Below are 18,733 nucleotides of genomic sequence, written 5' to 3' on the forward strand. Positions count from 1 at the left end.
CTACAGGTAAGGTGACAGGTTGCTTGGTTGTCGGGTTTTGTTGTAATTAGATTTGAAAAAAAAAATAATAATAATCGGCAGCTTTGTAGGTTATGGTAATTTGGATCTCATTCTGGTAATTTTTGGGTTTGTTACCTCATCCAAAGACGTTAGGCTTTTGTTATTTGATTTTTAGTAAGATAACTTACTGCACAAAATCATAACTGATTAGTGTAGGTGGTTTGGCGGAGATCGGCAAGAACGCATTAGATGTTGCTGTAGATTCTTGATCATTTACACTAGTGTTACATTTAACCTTGTGTATGATTGATGTGCAGTTTGGTGACTCATATTGGGAAGTTTTGACCATTTACTCTCATGCGTCCATTAGTTTCAGGCTGCTCTCCGACTTGTGTCCGACAGAATAGAGACGAATAGTCCTGCTCCATTTTAAAACACTTAAATGTCATCTGCTTCCTAATGTACTTCTCCTTGAATAATTAATATGATCGATCCAAGCATGCAAAATGTTGCTTGCAGTCATGCCCTCACCATGTTTATGTTGTGCTATCTTGGCAAAGTTGGCTCTTCATCGCTCCGACTGGGTCATTTGGGTTGACGATTGAATGCCGAGTTCCCTCCTGTATTGTATATTAAATGGTGCTGAATCGTCAACCCTTGTGACCATGTCGAAGTTTCCTTGAGCAATATATTAAACCCTAATTTACTACCAGTGGACCGGGCAGCGCCTTTGGTGTATGAATGTATGCGTGAATATGAAGCTTTGTAAAGCGCTTTGGGCACCGTATGGTGTAGATAAAGTGCTATATAAGTGCATACCATTTACTATTTTACCATTTATTAAAGGGGCAAAAAGGGAAGTGTCTTATTGATTACTTGGCAAACATTGGGAGTATCCCTGGGATTGAGGTCAGATGGATGACGACTACTTTTCCATATCAGTCGAACGACATGTCTCAACAGGATTTGTCTGGCTTGAGTGTTGGGATTATCCCGTGACATTGAGGCAGGAAAGTAAGGTTGGCCTGTGAACTGTACGCCTTTTCTTGTATCAGCATCTTGGGCCTGGTAGGTGGTTGTGTCGTCTGAGTTTTAGAGCCACTTTGCTTATTACTGTGTTTATGTATCAATTAACAGGCTACTTTTGTTTCATAGATCAAGTGCCCCAATAGCTGGAGAGAGGTGACTGAAAAAGAAGACAAAAATGAGTGAACTGGACCAGTTACGCCAAGAGGCCGAGCAGCTCAAAAATCAAATCAGAGTGAGTCGAGTACTTATTCTCGCTCTGTAACGCTATTAAAATGAGCATGGTCTGATTACCATTTTTTTCTTCTTTACAGGATGCCAGGAAAGCATGTGCAGATGCCACGCTATCACAGGTAAACCCCCACATCACAATCTCCACGGACGATGCAACAACCTTTAACATGTCTCGATTTGTTTATTCCTGTACTAATTAGTCTAGTTGAGTGACATCTTGTGTCCAATGGCGTTCCTACCATTTTTTTTTCCATGACACAATAGGAAACCCCATTTAATGGTGACACTGCAGGCAACTGTGCACTGCACCTTTAAGAAAACGACACTGACCATTTCTTATGCTGAAAAACAAAGGGGATGCTGTCTTGTTTTTCAGATCACGGCTAACATAGATCCCGTTGGGCGAATTCAAATGCGAACAAGACGAACACTGAGGGGTCATCTGGCCAAAATCTATGCCATGCACTGGGGAACAGATTCCAGGTAACCCTTAAGTCACACTCTGGTTTTATGTCCAATCTCGTATGGATGCCATTAAATTGTGACGTAACTAACAAAATGTATGGCATAAGTAATTAGAAAATATATTATGCTGCAGTAGACTGCTGGGATGGGCTCCAGCACGCCCGTGACCCTTGTGAGGATAAGCGATATAGATAATGGGATGGATTATGCTGCAGTATTTCTATTCATGTTTTTCAGGCTTTTGGTCAGTGCTTCTCAGGATGGCAAACTAATTATTTGGGACAGCTATACCACAAACAAGGCAAGTCATGTTTATGATTGCATACAACATACGCAGCACGATACGATACTGTACTGTACTGTACTGTACTGGCCACATCTGTGAAACAGTCACGTGCCAAAAAATGTAGTCGAATAACTAAAATTGTTTAGCAGGCGACTGGAATATGTTGTAATACGCAAAGTGTCTGGCAACTTTTTAGGCTTGAGTGTATCACATGTTGTCTTCAATCATCAGATGTAATAAAAGCTATCTGTTGGACAAATGCTGGTATTTCCAACATGTGCTGTCCACTCTCGTTGTAGGTCCACGCCATTCCCCTTCGTTCTTCCTGGGTCATGACATGCGCATATGCACCATCAGGAAATTACGTGGCCTGCGGCGGATTAGACAACATCTGCTCCATTTACAACCTGAAAACCCGTGAGGGCAACGTACGCGTGAGCCGCGAGCTTGCCGGACATACAGGTACTGGCTTTGGTTGTGTTGCCAAACCTTTTGTTTAGCCAAGGCACATACTTTACTTTATGAAACTAACAGCGCACCACCACACACAAATACTGTATCACAAAAAACTATAATAAAGGAAAGATTTCGTCTCTATTTACACATGAATGTACTTGGTGTTAATTCAGGGCCTTTTTTTATAGAAGACATTGTCATATGAATGACAACAAATGTTAACTTCCTTCTGTCATCTAGTGGAAGAGCCTTTTATAATTCTGCTATCCATCCATCCATCCATTATCTATACCGCTTGTCCTCACAAGGGTCGCGGGCGTGCTGGAGCCTATCCCAGCTGTCATCGGGCAGTAGGCGGGGTACACCCTGAACTGGTTGCCAGCCAATCGCAGATAATTCTGTTATGTATACTATATATTATATACTATTTATGCTACATGTTGCAGGCATAGCTAGGTGAACAACAGTATTTGTAGTAAATAAATGATCATTTTTGGACCAATTAGGTGAAATGGGATCATTTCCGATAGCATATCTGATGAGCTTTCACGACATTCACGGCACAAAAGGTTCTGCGGTACAGTGGTTGGGAATCACTGTTGTCTGGCATATTTGGTCACGCAGTGGTCAAGTTTACAACACTGAAACCTATATTATACGACAACTCGTATAACCAAGTTATGTTGCAAGTTTAAGTGGCCCGTTTTCAAGTTAAATACATTGAAATGAATAGTTAAAAAGTAGTCTTTCATGTGGAAGTTGTTCTTCTTTGGTTAAAACTGGTAATAAAAAATAAAAAAAAGAAAACTACTGCTACCTTTTTTTAATGGGACTGCAGCCAAGATAAGTTTAAGTTTGTATGTAGAACAAGCAAATATTTAGATGACTGACCTGGCGTGTACCTCCATTTTAGGATACCTTTCCTGCTGTCGTTTTCTTGATGACAACCAGATTGTTACAAGCTCGGGAGACACCACCTGGTAAGGGAAAGCGGAGTGTTTTGATAATCCATTTTGCAAATGCCACGGCTTACAAGAGAACATGTATTTGCTATGTGACAGTGCACTTTGGGACATTGAAACTGGCCAGCAGACAACCACGTTTGCCGGGCACACTGGTGATGTCATGAGCCTCTCTCTGGCCCCGGATTCCCGATTATTTGTCTCCGGAGCCTGTGACGCTTCGGCCAAACTCTGGGATGTGAGAGAGGGCATGTGCAGACAGACCTTCACTGGCCATGAGTCCGACATCAATGCCATCTGTGTAAGTCAACGTCCGTCTTCAGATAAGTAATTTACCCACAAAGCGTGAGGGATACTTGGCTTTTGGGTGAAATTTCACAATGAACTTAAATAACCTGTAGAGCTGAACTTAATTTGACTTTTCCTCAACTTCTGAATGCACGCCAAACTGTTCAATCTTTAAGCACTTTTTGCACCACTTGCACCACCAAAGAACTGAATGGCAACATTTACAGCAAGTGTTTAATGGCCCAATAGATCTTTTTTATTTCATTGTTTTATCTTTTATATATTTTATCTCATTTTCACATCATTAGACCAAGATGATACCTAACAAATGATCAACTACCAATTGTAGACAGGAAGAATGTAGTTGTGATTATCTGACTTTATTTTTATTTTTTTATTTTTGGCTAGGCAAAACTGAAATACTGATATCTGCAACACAAACCCAGCCTAGCTTTTCAGTATTAAAGGGCTTGCTATAGTACTTTGCCATTGTGAGGCTTCAAACTCTCAGGTGGGAAGTGGCCATTGAGCTCAAGTGCACACAGAAAGGCATAGAAGTATATTTCCTTGGAAAATGTCATGGAATGAACACCGGTTATGATTTTTGCAGTTCAGCTCAAGCAAGTTGTGGTCTTGTAAATTCTGCGAACGTTTAGACAAGGTCAAATTAACACTAGGAGTACCAGGATTTTGACACTACAAGAAGTACCAGCGCAAGGTGCGTAAGAGTAACGGCCTAGATACACCAATCCGATGTCAGAGGTCGTGAACCGTTGTGGCGTCTGATTGCGCCGTCTGATTGGTGTAGTGACCACCGTCGTAGCGTCGTAACCCGTCTGGTGGGCGTTTCAGCATGTTGAATCGGGGTCGTGACATTTGGTAACTCTGATAGGCTGTTAGCTAGCAAATCAGCGCTCGGAGCACCAACGGGAAGTGACAAATGCGGATAAACAATACAATTATATTTGTATAGCGCATTTCACAACAGCAATAACAACTGTAACAAAGCACTAAGCTGAATATCTCTAACATTTTGTGACTAGTGTATATTGTGATTTTCTAATGTTTTCGGTTCCAGTTCTTCCCCAATGGCAACGCCTTTGCCACTGGCTCAGATGACGCCACCTGCAGGCTGTTTGACCTGCGCGCCGATCAGGAATTGATGATCTACTCTCACGACAACATCATCTGCGGCATCACCTCAGTGGCGTTCTCCAAGAGTGGCCGTCTCCTCCTGGCCGGATATGACGATTTCAACTGCAATGTGTGGGACACACTAAAGGCCGACCGTGCCGGTGAGTCCAGTCATCAATAAGAGTCTTTTGCGCATGCGCAGTTCGAGTAAGCATACCAATGTCGTCATTAGTGACCTCGGCCAGTTATAATAGCCAGTGTCACCAGAGGGTCAGTCCCACAGAATCTTGTCACGTGAACACAAGGATTCCCAGTGATAGGGTGCTTTGGCGGTCATTTGGGACTCATTCGGCGTGTGGGGCTTCACCATCGCTACAATTTACTTCATAAGCTGTATTTGTTTGACTTGGCAGCAGACAAATCTTGCTTAACCCGGAAATGTAGTCTAAGCGTGTTTGAAATCCTGTGTGAGTGGGAGACGTCATTATGTGGTGTATGTACATTTCTGCGTTCAAGTGCGCCATGTAAAATCACCAACTCCCGCACAGTCACAATGTAGAAAGAGGTGCTTCAGAAGCAAAACTTGAAAACTACCTTTTGATTTCATGTAAATTGTGCTTAGTTGTACCAACTGAAATTGGTCCATACCAAAAAAAAAACTACGGTCTTATATACTCATCCCTACACTTGATGGGTGGGTAGGAACTCCACGGACCTGACTATTTGTATACAAGCCATTTAAGTCAATGCGCCATAATAAGTATTTTTACCTTTCCAGGTGTGTTGGCAGGCCATGACAACCGCGTGAGCTGCCTGGGCGTGACTGATGATGGCATGGCAGTTGCCACAGGATCCTGGGACAGCTTCCTGAAGATCTGGAATTGAAGCCTGAAGGTTATTTTTCCTCATTCACTAATACCGGCGTTAAAGGTGACAGATCAAATGTCAACCGCAGGATTCGAATGAATGATTATGCTGTGAAACAAATGCACGTCGATGTCCAGTACGTGTGGTAAATGTAATGGCTTGAGTTCAAAGACACTACTCTTCACATACTGTACGCGAATGTTCGAGAATTGCTGAGCCCATTTGAACTGTAGCTAACCAAAACAAACAAGCGTGTTAAGTCTCAAGCGTGGAGTCTTATTGGCTGCCTCGGATATTGTAGACGGTTAGCCTATTTTTATGAAGACCCTCTTGGAATCGCTGTTTATTATTCTTCAGATTAATAAATGGCCTTTTTGGGGGCCTCAGTATGTAAAGATCTAGGAACTCGAAACCCTGTTTTCACAAGCATTCCGTATGTATGTATTTTGGGGGTTATAAGCACAACCCCTCATTCACTAGTGCCCTCTGGAATGATAGAAAAATTATCCCACCACACCCGTTTCCACCAATCAACACCAAACTGGGTGGACATGTCTCTCTTTGCCCAAAATTGAACAAGATATTGGCGAATTCCCAGGCTAAAATTTGTACTGGTAGTATTTACGACTGCAACAATTTATTGAATGACTGGAATGCTAATTTAAAAAAAAAAAAAAAAAAAAAAGGTTTGAAGCAAATTCTCTACCTCAAAGCTTTGCATAGAGAGGCTGATGTTAGAGCAGTTTGACGCACCTCTCCATGTAGAAATAAGTTGGTTCAATGGTACCGAGCCAGGAGTGAAGAGTCTGAAAAACAATATACAATGTTCAGCATCATTTAACAAGGTAGATAAAGTGTACCCCAACAGCATGTATAGTCGCCAGCGTGACCATTGCTTACCATTGCAAGTTGTAACATTGTAATGCTGCAGCAAAGTGGTGAAGAATAGACCAATAGAAAGAAAACAAGAACATAAACTCATTCATACACGAGCTGCCAATGGCTTCTGCTCGCTCGGAGTCAATCAACACACAGACTAGCCAACAGGTTAGCCAGTTAACAGCAGAGCTGCCAACCTAGCAAAATTCACTTCAAGAACAATTTGTCTGAATTTCTGTAATTCTAACCTTTTGTCAAAAATACTACCAAAGAATACAAAGATTAAAAGATGTTATGTTGCTGTGCAGTGACATTCTGGCAATGCACACACATACACACAGAAACAAACACATTTTCTTTCTAAATGAAAGCATTTTCATGTGGGGACATCCTTTCAAGGACCAAAATCAAAACAAATGATTAAATATGTCACTCACCACTAGTTACGCTTCATTGAGCCGTGGCCGTTTGGCGTATTCCAACAAGTGAAACTGACAGTACAACACAGTGCAGTGAGATGGCGTTTGTTATTCTGTGATGGATAAAATTGTCGTTTGGACAAAATTCTTGTCTGCGCATTAATTCTGCCAGTGAAACATCACTTTGTGCAGCTGCCCTTTTTTCTCACTGCTGATATGAATTTATTAAAACAAGCAGCGATTGGGATGAGCCTCAAGTCGTTGGCTATCGGCTAACTTGGGACTCACCTGCTTGTGTCCGTGTTTGTTTCTCGCCGCTGATATGAATGTATTAAAACTAGCATAATTTGGGGATGAGTCAAGCCGTTGGTTTTCAGCAGACTTTGGACTTATATACTCGCGTCCGTGTTTTTCTCGCCGCTGATACGAATCTATTAGGATGAGTAGCGATTGGGGTCAAGTCACTAGCTTTCAGCTAAATGGGCTCTTCTGCTGCAATCAGTGTAGCTTCAACAGCGACAGACATCACTTGGAGCCACGGGCGTATTGTCAAATATAAATTACAATTATATATCAAGTATTTTTGCTCGTTTTCAACCTTTTCCGGCAATGTTACCTATTATTATTTTTTGTTTTTAATATCCGGTGTGACCCATTTTGTGTATATACATATGCCTGTATATAGTTAGCAGCTCTCTAACAGCTAGCTCTGCACTTTTATTTGCTGAAGCCCATGTCACTTACTAGGCCAGACATCGCCTTGTAAAGACGTACACACTCAAAGTTACTACAGTAGATGGTGACCACATGTGGACAAAAATAATACATGGAACTCACGTGTGCCTATGATTGTTTAATAATGCAAAAGTAATTTTTTATCTGATTTAATGTAGATGCCCCGTTTATGGCCTACAAGTGTTTTTCATACAAATATTAGCTGTAATTCTGACTTTACGACTCCATTAACATAGGTTAGTGATAAACATTTGCTAAAACTCCTAGGAACACATTGTCGTAAACAGCAGACCATCTGTACAAATTGGATCAAAAAGCGGACTATTGTTTTACATTTGCCTCTCGTCTTTACTCCCTAGATGTCCTTTTAACTCCAAAGCCGACTGGAAGACCATTACCACTTCAGAATGTTCACAACATCTTCTTCAACACTGTTTAAAACTGACTTGGACACCACAAAAAATGTCGAAGGGAAAAACAATCCTTTCCAACACAAAGAAGAGCACAATTGTCTTATCACCTAATTAAAGAAAGGATCTCCTGTGGTATCAAATCAGAAACTTGTGCATTCCTTCTCGGACCATTTCATGTTACCTTGAAAGAAAGAGAAAAAAACACTATCATCCCATTCAAACGTGTGTCTTGAAAGCAAATGTTGGAGTGTAATTGTACAAATTATTTAACTTTGTTTTTTTTTTTTTTTTGTTTTTTTTAAAGAATTCTATTCCGACGGTTTGTTACTCAATGGCTTTTTTTGGGGGGGTTGTATTTCTTTAGTGGTTTTAGCTATGTTTGAATGACAGCTTGTCCTTTCTAATCCAGTTAAATCACATATGAGCGATGAGAGATAAAAACATGCGAAAGTTAAAAAAAAATAAATAAAATAAAAAAAAAAAAAAAGCTTGGATCATATTACACGAGCAGCTTTTCCAAAATGTCTGTATTTATATACTAGCTGTTTTTCCCCCTCATCACAGCCTTTTGCACATGAAGAAGCTTTGCCTCTCAACTAATACGATGTTAACTAACCAAGCACATGCTATAAGTTATGAATGCTCATTCCAGTACAAAAGGAGTAACTTGTGACTGAGTTACTTATGAGTAACTTTGTCCAGTTATAACCCTCCACACCCCCTCCATTTTAAATTATCGTACATGCCATTGACTTTGGGTGGGAAGACATGGTAGGCAGGTGCTGAGATTATCTGGAGCAGAGGAGGTGCAGTAGTTGGATTTTCTGACATGGATTGGGGTGGGGGGGCGGTTTAGGGTCTTGTTTAGTATCCACTTTTTTGAGTGAAACACCTCACCTGACTAGACACTTCCTTTGCTTGGGACTGCAGTTGCAACTCTGTGAATGAAATGTACAAAAAAAATCAATGTTTGAGAAAAAAAAAAGGTCTGTTTTTAAGTTGAGACATTTACTTTTGTCTCACACGACTTAATTTAGATGTGCATGCTGTAGACTTGCTTTCAGTGGTGCTAAAATAAAATAAATGGGAAAAAATAACAGTCCTAGATTTTTTTTTTCTGAAAAGGAGTTAACCTTATCAATTGAACCTAATCCAAGTCATTTTTGGGGCGCCAACTGCATACTAATAACTGGTAATGCTATGCACCAGAGTGAGCAAGAGACTGCATACCTAGTGTCAAATATACTTATCAGTTCGTTTGATACCAATTTTTAAGAATTTAACAATCATTGTTGTAATTCTATCCTTGGCAAGCTTCTTTTCTCTCCTAAAAATCTTCACTCGGTGGAACAAACACACATACACAGTGTCCATGTGACACTTGGGTTTCTAGTTTTCCTTTGGTCTTAAATTGAAAAAGCAGAACATCTGAATGACATTTCACTGTATACAGAAGCACTTTTGTTAACGTGACATTCTCACTTTTTCCTTTCTCTGCAATGATGTACTTCAATAAATGTGATGTATTTTTGTGTGTGTGGCCACAAGTGAAAATGCGATTTATCTCCAGATGGATTTTCCTGCTCCCTCCACCTTTCCATGAATATACTAGAGCTCTGCACCCTTATGTAGCTTTCCATTTTTTTTTTTCCTTCCTTTCAGTCAGTTGGTGTTCCACGGTGAGCTGGATGCAAGATAGATACTGTACTAAAATGTACTGTTATTGATTGAAGATGTAATAAAAAGCTGTTTGAGAGTTACCTTACAGTGTTGGATTCTATTTTTGTACCCCACATCCCTATTTGATAATGCATTTGAAGCAGCACAGCTGGGTAGTGGCTAGCATACCTACTTCACAGTCCAATTTGAATCTCAACTCAGCATTTTTTCCATATACTCCGGCTTTCTCCCACCTTTCAAAAAGACACGTTAGAATAATTAAAGACACATTTTTTCATACAGATGATGTGAGTGAGTGCTTGTCTCAGTGTGCCCTGCGTTTGGCTGGTTCAGGGTGGACACTGCTTCTCTCACCCAGTCAACTGGGTTAGGCTCCATTGCACCTGGGACCCCTGTGAAGGCAAGTGGTATAGAAGGAAACAAACAGTATCACGATCCCACTTTATATTTATGTTTTGTTGCTATGAAAAGCAACTGAGAGGTTCAAAAGTCCTGAATAGGTAAAACGTATTATGTGATAATTATTGGTGCTTATAACAGTGAAGATCTTAAAAGAATTTTATTTCTGATTTTACAATGAAATTTTCAAGTTATTTTGAAATGATTTCGAAGAGTTAGTACTCTATTTTACAAGATCCAGCCAATCATTTTTTGTAATTGCTCTCCCTTAGTTTCGCAGATAGGCCTGTTGCCTGTCCCAGCTGACTTTCGGATGAGAGAAGCAAGGTTGGAAGGGGCATTCGGTCTTGAATGCACCTAACAAGCATGTTGTTATGACGTGAGAAAATCCACACAAGCACGGGGAGAACATGCAACCTTCAGATTCGAACCCACAACCTCCCGACTGTGAGGCAGACGTGTTAACCGCTGTTTCACTGCTGCCCTTGACATTGAGTGACAGTAATTGCTGGTACTATATTAAAACCAAAATCAATTTCATAAGCAAGCTAGGGGAGAGTGGGCGGCTGGAGCTGAGATTCAAACCCTAAATTTCGGAACTGAGGCTTAACGTGCTTGACGTCCTTAACCACTGTCACCATGCCGTCCGGCGTCCGCGTCTACCTTTCCTGGTTTTTAATATTAAACGCGTATGTGTTACAGAATCAACATAGAATAAACTAGATGATATATGTGCAATGTGGTATGAGAGCTGTCTAAAGGGAACCATCTTGCCGGCAACCATATGAATCCAACACAATTAGATTATTGTTTACGAAAAACGCAGGTGGCCGGCCATCTTGATATTGTTTCGGAGGACAGCCGGAGCTGTGCGGTCTGTACCATGTCTGGACACAAAATGGGGGGTAGTTCTATAGTACAAAACAGAACTAACAAAACCAACTAAAATGACGGCGGCAACTCTTTTGAAATTCAGTAGAGTTTCGGTTTTAAAGGGGCTGTTCTTAAGTGGTGCAATACGACGCCATTAAACAACAAAACAATGATTAATTTACCTTGAGTAAAATAAATCCGTCCGTTTTTGATGACGCGCTTCCTGCTTCTCTTAGGTAATCCTCTTTCGACGAACGTACATGGCGGTGTGGTTGTTGTACCTCGTGGAACAACAACAAAAGCACTCTTTATGTCGTATTTCTGGGTGAGACGATATTGTATAGAAACGCAATTGCAGCAGAAAAGTGTAAAGGCGAGGACATTTTTTTGTTTTGTCTTGCTTTTGTAGAGTTTTCGTGGATGTTAATGTCGTTGAGAGGTACTTTTACTGCGTTGTTGACATTCAACACCTTTGGAACGAACAAAGACCCGACACGCATGCGTAACCCGATTCTTGTTCACTACAACTTATGTTTAAACCTAAAAGGAAATTCATACGATTACAAACGGTTTAATTAGATGTTTTAAAGTTTGCTGGACTCATTCAGTGCCGCTAGCTACATTAGCCGTCGTAACTCCAGACAAATGGCCGAAGTGTACGTCCGAGTGGCCGAGGAGGAGAACGAGGAGCCCATGGAGATCCCGTCCGAGGACGACGGCACCGTTCTGCTGTCGACGGTGTCGGCCCAGTTCCCCGGAGCGTGCGGCCTCCGGTTCAGGAGCCCCGTGTCCCAGTGCATGCGTGGCGTACGGATCGTCGAAGGCGTCCTGCACGCCCCAGAGACAGGCTGGGGGAACATGGTGTACGTGGTGAACTATCCGAAAGGTAAACGAAACCACACGTTTGTGTTACTTTCTTTTTTCTCCTCGAAATGCCTGTCAAAGTTGCACGTTATTTGTATTCACTATAGTGACGTACGGGGTCGGCGTCATTGGTGGGTGGGGGCGAGCGGCGCTGCATTGTTCCCCATATGAGTTGCGGTGATTTGTTTTAAAGCGCCTTTGGGACGCTCACTTTGCGAGAAGCCCCGTTTAAAGCGCGTTTTTGCATTTTCTCACGTAGCGGCATCGTTCAATCACGAAGTCGCCTAATTCCACTTTGTCACTTAGTTTAGGGGTGTGATCCGTGGCATTAAGTAAACACAAGTACCTCCAATGCCGAAAATAAATTCTTTCCATGACTGCACTGTTATCTCAAATCGTCTTTCCCCATTGAAATAGATGAATGGACGTGCCACCAATCTGTTCCAGCCCCACTAAAACACAAACGAAATGTTTAGAACATGTTTTTAATTAGAATAATAATAATAACACGGCCTTGACTATTCAATGTGAATTGTGCTGCTCGAGTATGCGCACCTTGGACACCAGGGGGTTGTATAATACATAAATACCTGGAGAAAACAATCACAACAGCTCAGTAAGATGCAGTAATAGTTTTTGCAGAGAACAAATAACATGCCTATGAGTAACTGCACTGTGGCGTTTTAATTAGTGTGTCACCAATGCTAGGTTTGTTTGCCTCAGTGATGTTTTGTGCGTCTGTGCATTAAGCAAGCAGACTTTTGTAAGCTAAAGACATTTTGACAAGATAATCAGCAGAGCCAATGTCTTATACACAGATAACAAAAGGAAAATGGAAGAAATTGATGCCTCGTCAGCTGTGAAAATGAAGCGGGGCGACATGAAGACGTCGGACCTGATCGTGTTGGGTCTTCCTTGGAAAACCACCGAGCAGGATCTGAAAGACTACTTCAGCACCTTTGGCGAAGTCATCATGGTACAGGTATGGCCGCATGACCTGGGTAAAATACCCTTGTTGCATTTTCACATGGCTTGATGATCAGCCACCAGAGTGCGCTGTTTCTTCTCTGGTCAGGTAAAACGAGACGGCAGGTCAGGAAACTCCAAAGGGTTTGGCTTTGTGCGGTTCACAGAGTACGAATCCCAGGAAAAGGTCATCGCCCAGCGCCACATGATTGATGGCAGATGGTGTGACTGCAAGTTCCCCAACTCCAAGGTGAATATGGTAATGTCCTCTCAAGCACAACACACCACTGCAACAAATTTAATGGTGTTGAGGACTTGTTTTTCTAACCTAGTAATACTAACCTTGTGTTCACAGCAAGGCCCAGATGAGCCGCTGAGGAGCCGCAAAGTGTTCGTGGGACGTTGCACGGAGGACATGACAACCGATGAGCTGAGGCAGTTCTTTATGCAGTACGGAGAAGTCACGGACGTCTTCATCCCCAAACCGTTTCGCGCTTTTGCCTTTGTCACGTTTGCAGATGATCAGGTATTATTTGACCAAGTGTTTCATGACTTTCTTTATGGCAGTGTGCTGTGGGAGGTTTTTTTTTTTTTTTTTTGGTAATTCGCACCTTCTGAAAATGACTCATGTATTTATTTTTTTTCCTTCAAAAAATGTGATGTTTAGGGCCAAAAAATTGTATTTATCTATTTATTTCTCAAGGGCAGCCTTCTGTAGTCCACACTTTTAGTGCACCATGGACCGTTTCGTGTAAGGACATATTTTAACACACCATTGAAGCCGCGGAGCAGCAACACGGAGATAATCGTCTCGCTGGTAGCTTTCCTGCATGCATACGGTCACCGTTTCACAGAGAATGTTAGTCGGGAGAGGTTTTATTTTGATGTCGGAAGCAATCGTTGTGGCGGCTGACATTGAACTGAGGCACGCTTGACCTATTCGTAGTGCACAAAAGTGCGATGACAGACTTGAAGTCCCTAATATTCAATTTCCAGTGCTCAGGCGGGAAACCACTTTAATAGTGCTGTTGCCATATTTGTAGATAATTGCCAGTTTATTGTAAATATCTTAGCGACCTACTTGAATTTGACCTGATACTGGTATGTTTTTTTTCACCCCCAAACCCCTTCTAGGTTGCTCAGTCTCTGTGCGGCGAAGACTTGATCATCAAGGGCGTGAGTGTCCACATTTCAAACGCAGAGCCCAAACACGGAAACAGGCAGTTTGATCGCGCACGTTTCGGAAACGGCTTCGGCGCCCAGGCGTTCGGGGCCAGTCGTAGCGGCATGGGAAGCAGCACCAACAGTAACATGGCCAATTTCGGCTCCTTCAACCTGAACCCGGCAATGATGGCGGCGGCGCAGGCGGCCCTGCAGAGCAGTTGGGGGATGATGGGCATGCTGGCCAGCCAGCAGCAGTCGTCATCGTCAGCCAGCGGCACCAGCGGCACCGGCTCCAGTCGAGACCAGAGTCAGTCGTTCAGCGCGGGCAACAGCAACTACGGCGCCGGTTCGGCCAGCCTGGGCTGGGGCACGGGCGCAAACTCCACCAGTGGCGGTAGTGGGTTTAGCTCAGGGTTTGGGTCCAGCATGGAGTCAAAGTCATCTGGGTGGGGTATGTAATAAAGCAAAGTGTATGCGTGCGGTAAGTATTGTGAGAAAGAGTTAAGCATTTAGACACATTTTTTTTCGGGGTGTCTGCGTATCTGAACACTTTTTGTGGAAGATGTTTTGTACATTGGGAGGAAAAGAAGCTAACAATATTATTTGGAGCAGTGGTGTCCAAACTGCTGCCCAGGGGCCATTTGCGGCCCACCAATTTTTTTTTTCCCCTGGTGCATGGCTAATACTAAAATTAACAATTGGCACAGCTCGTGCTGTTTGCATTGCACTACTTTCTACACTAGCTGGCTAGTAGGAAAAAAAAAATCTGTTTTTATCTCTCACTTGTTTTTCTCCAATCACACATCATTGAGCAATGTGTGCCTCAGAATAGCAATTATTGTTTGCTCAAAGTTCTGGTCTGTGTAATGGTCAGCTTTGGAAAGCAGAGATATGATTTTGCTGCTGCTCAGTACAGGGGCTAATATGTTTTTTTGGGCAACGGCCACCCAAAAATCCTGGATTTTTGCTTCATCACCTACCTACACTGATTGATTGGTAAAGATGTGTACAACTAATTACAAATTGAGGCATGTCAGTGGCTCTTCATCCTCCATTTTTTTCTACAAAGCAACTCTTGGAAGAAAAGTTTGGACACCCCTGTTTGACTAACGACTAAAGTGATTTTTTTTTTCTCCCGTCTTCTTTATATCAATTTCAACTGGATTCTCTAATGCATGTATTGTGTACTGTGATGATTTGCGATGAAGAAAGATAAATGCATGTTTGTTGTTTGCCATTATCTAGCTAAGTTATAATTTTCAGGCAGTCTTGCATTGGGGAGAATCTGGTTGAACGTTTACATGTTTTTTTAAGTGCAACTTTTATTTTCAGTCAAAAGTGGACAAAAGCCTTCATTGAAATCTCTTCTGCAGTTGACCTCTCTTCCGTTTTCCTGCAAGGAAGCTCCAATATGGCAACATTGTCGCAGGGGCGATAAGCGCTATCACTCTCCCTCTTCCCGCCTGTGTAAATGCTATGCCATCAAACAACGGCTTCACTCCGCATGTTCTCACGAGACGGTGGGTGTGTTTTCACTTTTTAAAAAAAAAATCCACTTATGATTGGAGCGAGAACTGCGCAAGTGACATTTTTTGGATGCGGGGGGGAATCTGATGAGTGCGGATGGCTTGTGGCGAAGAGTGGAGCGGTTGGTGAGTGAGCGGACTGAGGACTGCTTGTGCGGTGTACGAGCCCCCCCAAAATGTGACTGATTTTCTATGAATGTGTGAGTGGAAGCATCAGACGCTACAAGCGCCTCCCACCCCGTAAACGTGGACATCCTTTTGATAAGTGTGTCAGAAGATTTTTTTTTTTTTCCCCCTTTTAAGTCTCTGCAAGATTTTCTACTTATTCTTAATGTGTCAACATGAAAATGTAGTGGAGTGTTGTGCTCTTTGTAATGCTTCTATAATCTGATTTGAATGCTGTATGGTGTGTGCTGTTCTTGTTCCTGGACTGATCTGTACGTGTGCATTTGAGGTGGATGACGCAGACTGATGAAACCCTGGTGGGACACACGTGTGATGTGAGAATGTGGAGTGGTGTCCTAATGGTCCCCCCTCACTCTCCCTTTTTATATAGGCTATTCTAGATGTTTGGGAAAAGATGTCAAATGAAGGGAGCTGTCTAATAAAGTTCATTTGAATAGATTTAGTTGATGTTACTTGCGTGGGATTAAAGAAACTAATTCAATTCACACATCTAGGGACCTTGGGCTCTGCTGGTCGAGGTCTCCATTTGAACCCCGACTGAAGGACGAAGACGGAAGTTCCAACACTTTGTGTGTGGCCTTCTCAGACATGGGGTAGTACCTGTCTTTTTGCTCAATTTCTTAGCTTGTGAGAGAGAGAGAGAATGCTCCTTTTCCCCTCTGCTTGTATGGCATAAGAGAGATTTCCTGCAACGCTGTGAGAGTTGAGTGATAAAAAGGGTCTATGTTTCCATACTCTTGGTGATTGGACGGCTGCCTGTCAAATTTCACATCTGTGGAACGGTCACTGATGTTACTGCACTTTTATAGAAAGTTTACAAAGTCATCAATGAGTATGGCTACTTGACTATCTTATACAGAGCTGATGCCGATGCATCGGCAAGACAAATGGATTTACACTGCAAGTCCAAATGCCCAATTCTCATTAAAAGCCCGTACTCGGTTTTTGTTGTTGTATATATCAGGTAACACATATACAATATGGCTATTTTATACTGATGGAACACATGGGCCAAATCTAATTTCTTTACTTGCAACCCCGATCCTCTGTTTATGGCAATGTCTCCCACCAGCAATCCCATCAAGGACAACAGGGCAAGTCGAGACAACTCCCCCTATAATAGATTTCAATGTCTGGCCACTGGCCTGTGTCTGTAATACTGCTTGTTGTGTAATGTAGCATATTTACACTATATTGTGTATACATTTCTTATCCACAGTTTTGCAGGCATGATCACAATCTTAAGATGTGCGATTTCATTCGTACCGCGCTCTCAGTTTACACTGCCATGACACATCCTAATTGTGCCACTCGACAGCAAAAACAAAAATTGGAATTGTCACCATGCAGTGTAAATCCTGCATTAGAGAACACCACCTCAATACAACAAATTTTGCCATGTTGTTGAAATGTTTATTAGAATGTTTAGGGCAAGTGTGGGGAGTAAGGACCCGCCTCTGTCTTATTCTTTGCTCTTCCTCTTCTTTTTCAAAGCCTCCTTCTCTTTTTCCACTTCTTCACTTTTCCTCTGTATGTGTATCGACTGAAATAAAGGGGAATAAAACAAGAAGTTCTGTGTATTATATAATGTTTATCCGTTGAGGTGTGGCGCATTTTTTGAAAATATTTGACTGGAAAAACTCACCAATGCAGTGCTGCGACGGGCCAAAAGTTTTACATCCTCTGCTGACACAGTGCATCTTTTAGCATGTCTGTAATCAGAGAGCTGAGGTTAACCCACAAAACCCCAGCTCACCAATTAAATGGTGAGAAAAAATGCTTACTTTGCAAACGCTTCCAAGTCTTTAGCAAATATATCTGAAAAAGAACCAACAAAAAGCCTTGAGTCAATGTCAATTTACATATTAAAGATATGCTTCTGGCACACATGAACCAGCTGCAAAGGCAGAATTTGGGGATTGTTAGTTTTCAAAGTCAACTCAAAATGTTAAACATCTACCTAAAGAGTCAGTTTTTGTACATTTTTTAAACTACAGTGGATGCTATTTGTGTACCCCTTCTCGTTTTGTAATCAAACTCCAAAATATGTATCTAAATGTTTTTTTTCTTCAACAAAGGAGGGGGAGATTAAGAAATTACGTTATTGGTCCCTAAAGGGGAATTTATAGCAGGACAGGGCAAAGCAGCAGATTGTTAAAAAAAAGAGAAAAAACAATGACCATAACGGTTTTTTTTTTAATTGTATAAAAGACTTAACATAAATATGAACACATGGAAAGGAGATTTTGAGACTGGATGATGAAGCAGAAATTACTCAGGAAGTACTTACGACTGCTAAAAATGTGTCAGTCAATGTAAATTGTACTGTATTAAAAGTCAACAGTCAACATTTTAAAATAGTTATTTAATTTAAAAAAAAATACTAGGAGCATTAAGATAAAGGACATAACTATTCAATTAGATTGATCAGGAAAGTGTTACATTATAAACATTCGATTAATATGGGGAAAAAAATAGATTTTTGGTCGGCACGCACCACATTGTCTGAAGGCTGTCTCTGTTATGGCCGCTACTACTTGTCGGCTAAACTCTCTGCGGTGCTCCTCGCCCATTTTTTGGCACATTCGACCGACCGTGTAATGTACGGCCGCCTTTAATCGCTGGAATGGTTGGAAAGTGTGTTATTCGCGACATTTAACACAATGTAGTATGTAACAATATCCATGGGTGTTTGTGTTTACCTACCAGTCGCGTTTCGTCCTCGGTCTCTGACATTTTCGTGTTAAACCGACTAATCTAGTCTTCAAGTAAGATACAGCATTACGAACAATATCTAGTCTCAATGGTTATAATACAGCAACTAGATGAGAGGCCATGTTTACTTGTTGAAAGGAACTTCGCGGTACAAATTCAAGACAAACCAACCAACGCCTTACGTCAAGACTTTACT

General features: G+C 41.8%; 3 protein-coding genes and 1 long non-coding RNA gene across 12 annotated transcripts in view; 2 read left to right on the plus strand and 2 right to left on the minus strand.

The window, feature by feature from the left end:
- Positions 1-9,924, plus strand: part of gnb1b (guanine nucleotide binding protein (G protein), beta polypeptide 1b) — an 18,772-nt gene extending 8,848 nt beyond the window's left edge. For 4 of the 5 annotated variants that reach the window (XM_086039953.1, XM_086039952.1, XM_086039949.1 and 1 more), the window contains 10 exons: positions 1,156-1,261; positions 1,341-1,379; positions 1,637-1,743; positions 1,963-2,026; positions 2,311-2,473; positions 3,381-3,447; positions 3,529-3,730; positions 4,796-5,012; positions 5,630-5,745; positions 8,111-9,924. In XM_086039953.1, coding sequence (XP_085896079.1) covers positions 1,205-1,261; positions 1,341-1,379; positions 1,637-1,743; positions 1,963-2,026; positions 2,311-2,473; positions 3,381-3,447; positions 3,529-3,730; positions 4,796-5,012; positions 5,630-5,736 — 1,023 coding nt within the window. In that variant the 5' untranslated portion in view covers positions 1,156-1,204 and the 3' untranslated portion in view covers positions 5,737-5,745; positions 8,111-9,924. Of the gene's footprint in view, positions 1-40; positions 1,069-1,155; positions 1,262-1,340; positions 1,380-1,636; positions 1,744-1,962; positions 2,027-2,310; positions 2,474-3,380; positions 3,448-3,528; positions 3,731-4,795; positions 5,013-5,629; positions 5,746-8,110 lie in introns of those variants that run through there. The other variant, XM_086039954.1, reaches the window with a different exon arrangement.
- A 49-nt stretch (positions 9,925-9,973) lies between these two features.
- LOC147141803 (uncharacterized) lies at positions 9,974-12,055 on the minus strand. Its single transcript, XR_015088067.1, has 3 exons — positions 11,299-12,055; positions 10,199-10,236; positions 9,974-10,077 (listed from the first exon to the last, which is right to left on the minus strand). It is a non-coding gene; the product is annotated as an uncharacterized LOC147141803 (long non-coding RNA).
- tardbpb (TAR DNA binding protein b) lies at positions 11,341-17,392 on the plus strand. 5 transcript variants are annotated; one of them, XM_086039948.1, is made up of 7 exons: positions 11,341-12,002; positions 12,799-12,962; positions 13,056-13,205; positions 13,302-13,472; positions 14,081-14,561; positions 15,443-15,630; positions 16,317-17,392. In XM_086039948.1, exons 1-7 carry the CDS (start codon positions 11,762-11,764, stop codon positions 16,350-16,352), a joined length of 1,431 nt encoding a protein of 476 aa, XP_085896074.1. In that variant the 5' UTR covers positions 11,341-11,761; the 3' UTR covers positions 16,353-17,392. The 5 variants fall into 5 exon arrangements, with proteins under 5 accessions (XP_085896074.1, XP_085896070.1, XP_085896071.1 ...); XM_086039944.1 differs by having other exon boundaries at positions 13,056-13,472; positions 14,081-14,591; positions 15,511-17,392; XM_086039945.1 differs by having other exon boundaries at positions 13,056-13,472; positions 14,081-14,591; positions 15,515-17,392.
- Positions 17,220-18,704, minus strand: cenps (centromere protein S). The gene is made up of 5 exons (XM_086039967.1): positions 18,529-18,704; positions 18,320-18,443; positions 17,607-17,640; positions 17,468-17,534; positions 17,220-17,365 (listed from the first exon to the last, which is right to left on the minus strand). Exons 1-5 carry the CDS (start codon positions 18,556-18,558, stop codon positions 17,285-17,287), a joined length of 336 nt encoding a protein of 111 aa, XP_085896093.1. The 5' UTR covers positions 18,559-18,704; the 3' UTR covers positions 17,220-17,284.
- Between the last annotated feature and the right edge of the window lie 29 nt (positions 18,705-18,733).

Source organism: Filicampus tigris, chromosome 9, assembly GCF_054856515.1.
Source record: "Filicampus tigris isolate MCC_2025a chromosome 9, RoL_Ftig_1.0, whole genome shotgun sequence".
Classification (NCBI taxonomy): Eukaryota; Metazoa; Chordata; class Actinopteri; order Syngnathiformes; family Syngnathidae; genus Filicampus; species Filicampus tigris.

What these genes read in the sequence shown, in the direction of transcription:
- tardbpb (XM_086039948.1), top strand. Translation starts at nt 11,762, where the DNA reads ATGGCCGAAGTGTACGTCCGAGTGGCCGAGGAGGAGAACGAGGAGCCC. An exon ending in GCGAAGTCATCATGGTACAG is followed by an intron (nt 12,963 to 13,055) that starts GTATGGCCGCAT and finishes TTCTCTGGTCAG; the next exon opens with GTAAAACGAGACGGCAGGTC. An exon ending in GTCAAAGTCATCTGGGTGGG is followed by an intron (nt 14,562 to 15,442) that starts GTATGTAATAAA and finishes TTTTATTTTCAG; the next exon opens with TCAAAAGTGGACAAAAGCCT.
- cenps (XM_086039967.1), bottom strand. Translation starts at nt 18,558, where the DNA reads ATGTCAGAGACCGAGGACGAAACGCGACTG. An exon ending in GACAGCCTTCAGACAATGTG is followed by an intron (nt 17,641 to 18,319) that starts GTGCGTGCCGAC and finishes GTTCTTTTTCAG; the next exon opens with ATATATTTGCTAAAGACTTG. An exon ending in GACTTGGAAGCGTTTGCAAA is followed by an intron (nt 17,535 to 17,606) that starts GTAAGCATTTTT and finishes CTCTGATTACAG; the next exon opens with ACATGCTAAAAGATGCACTG.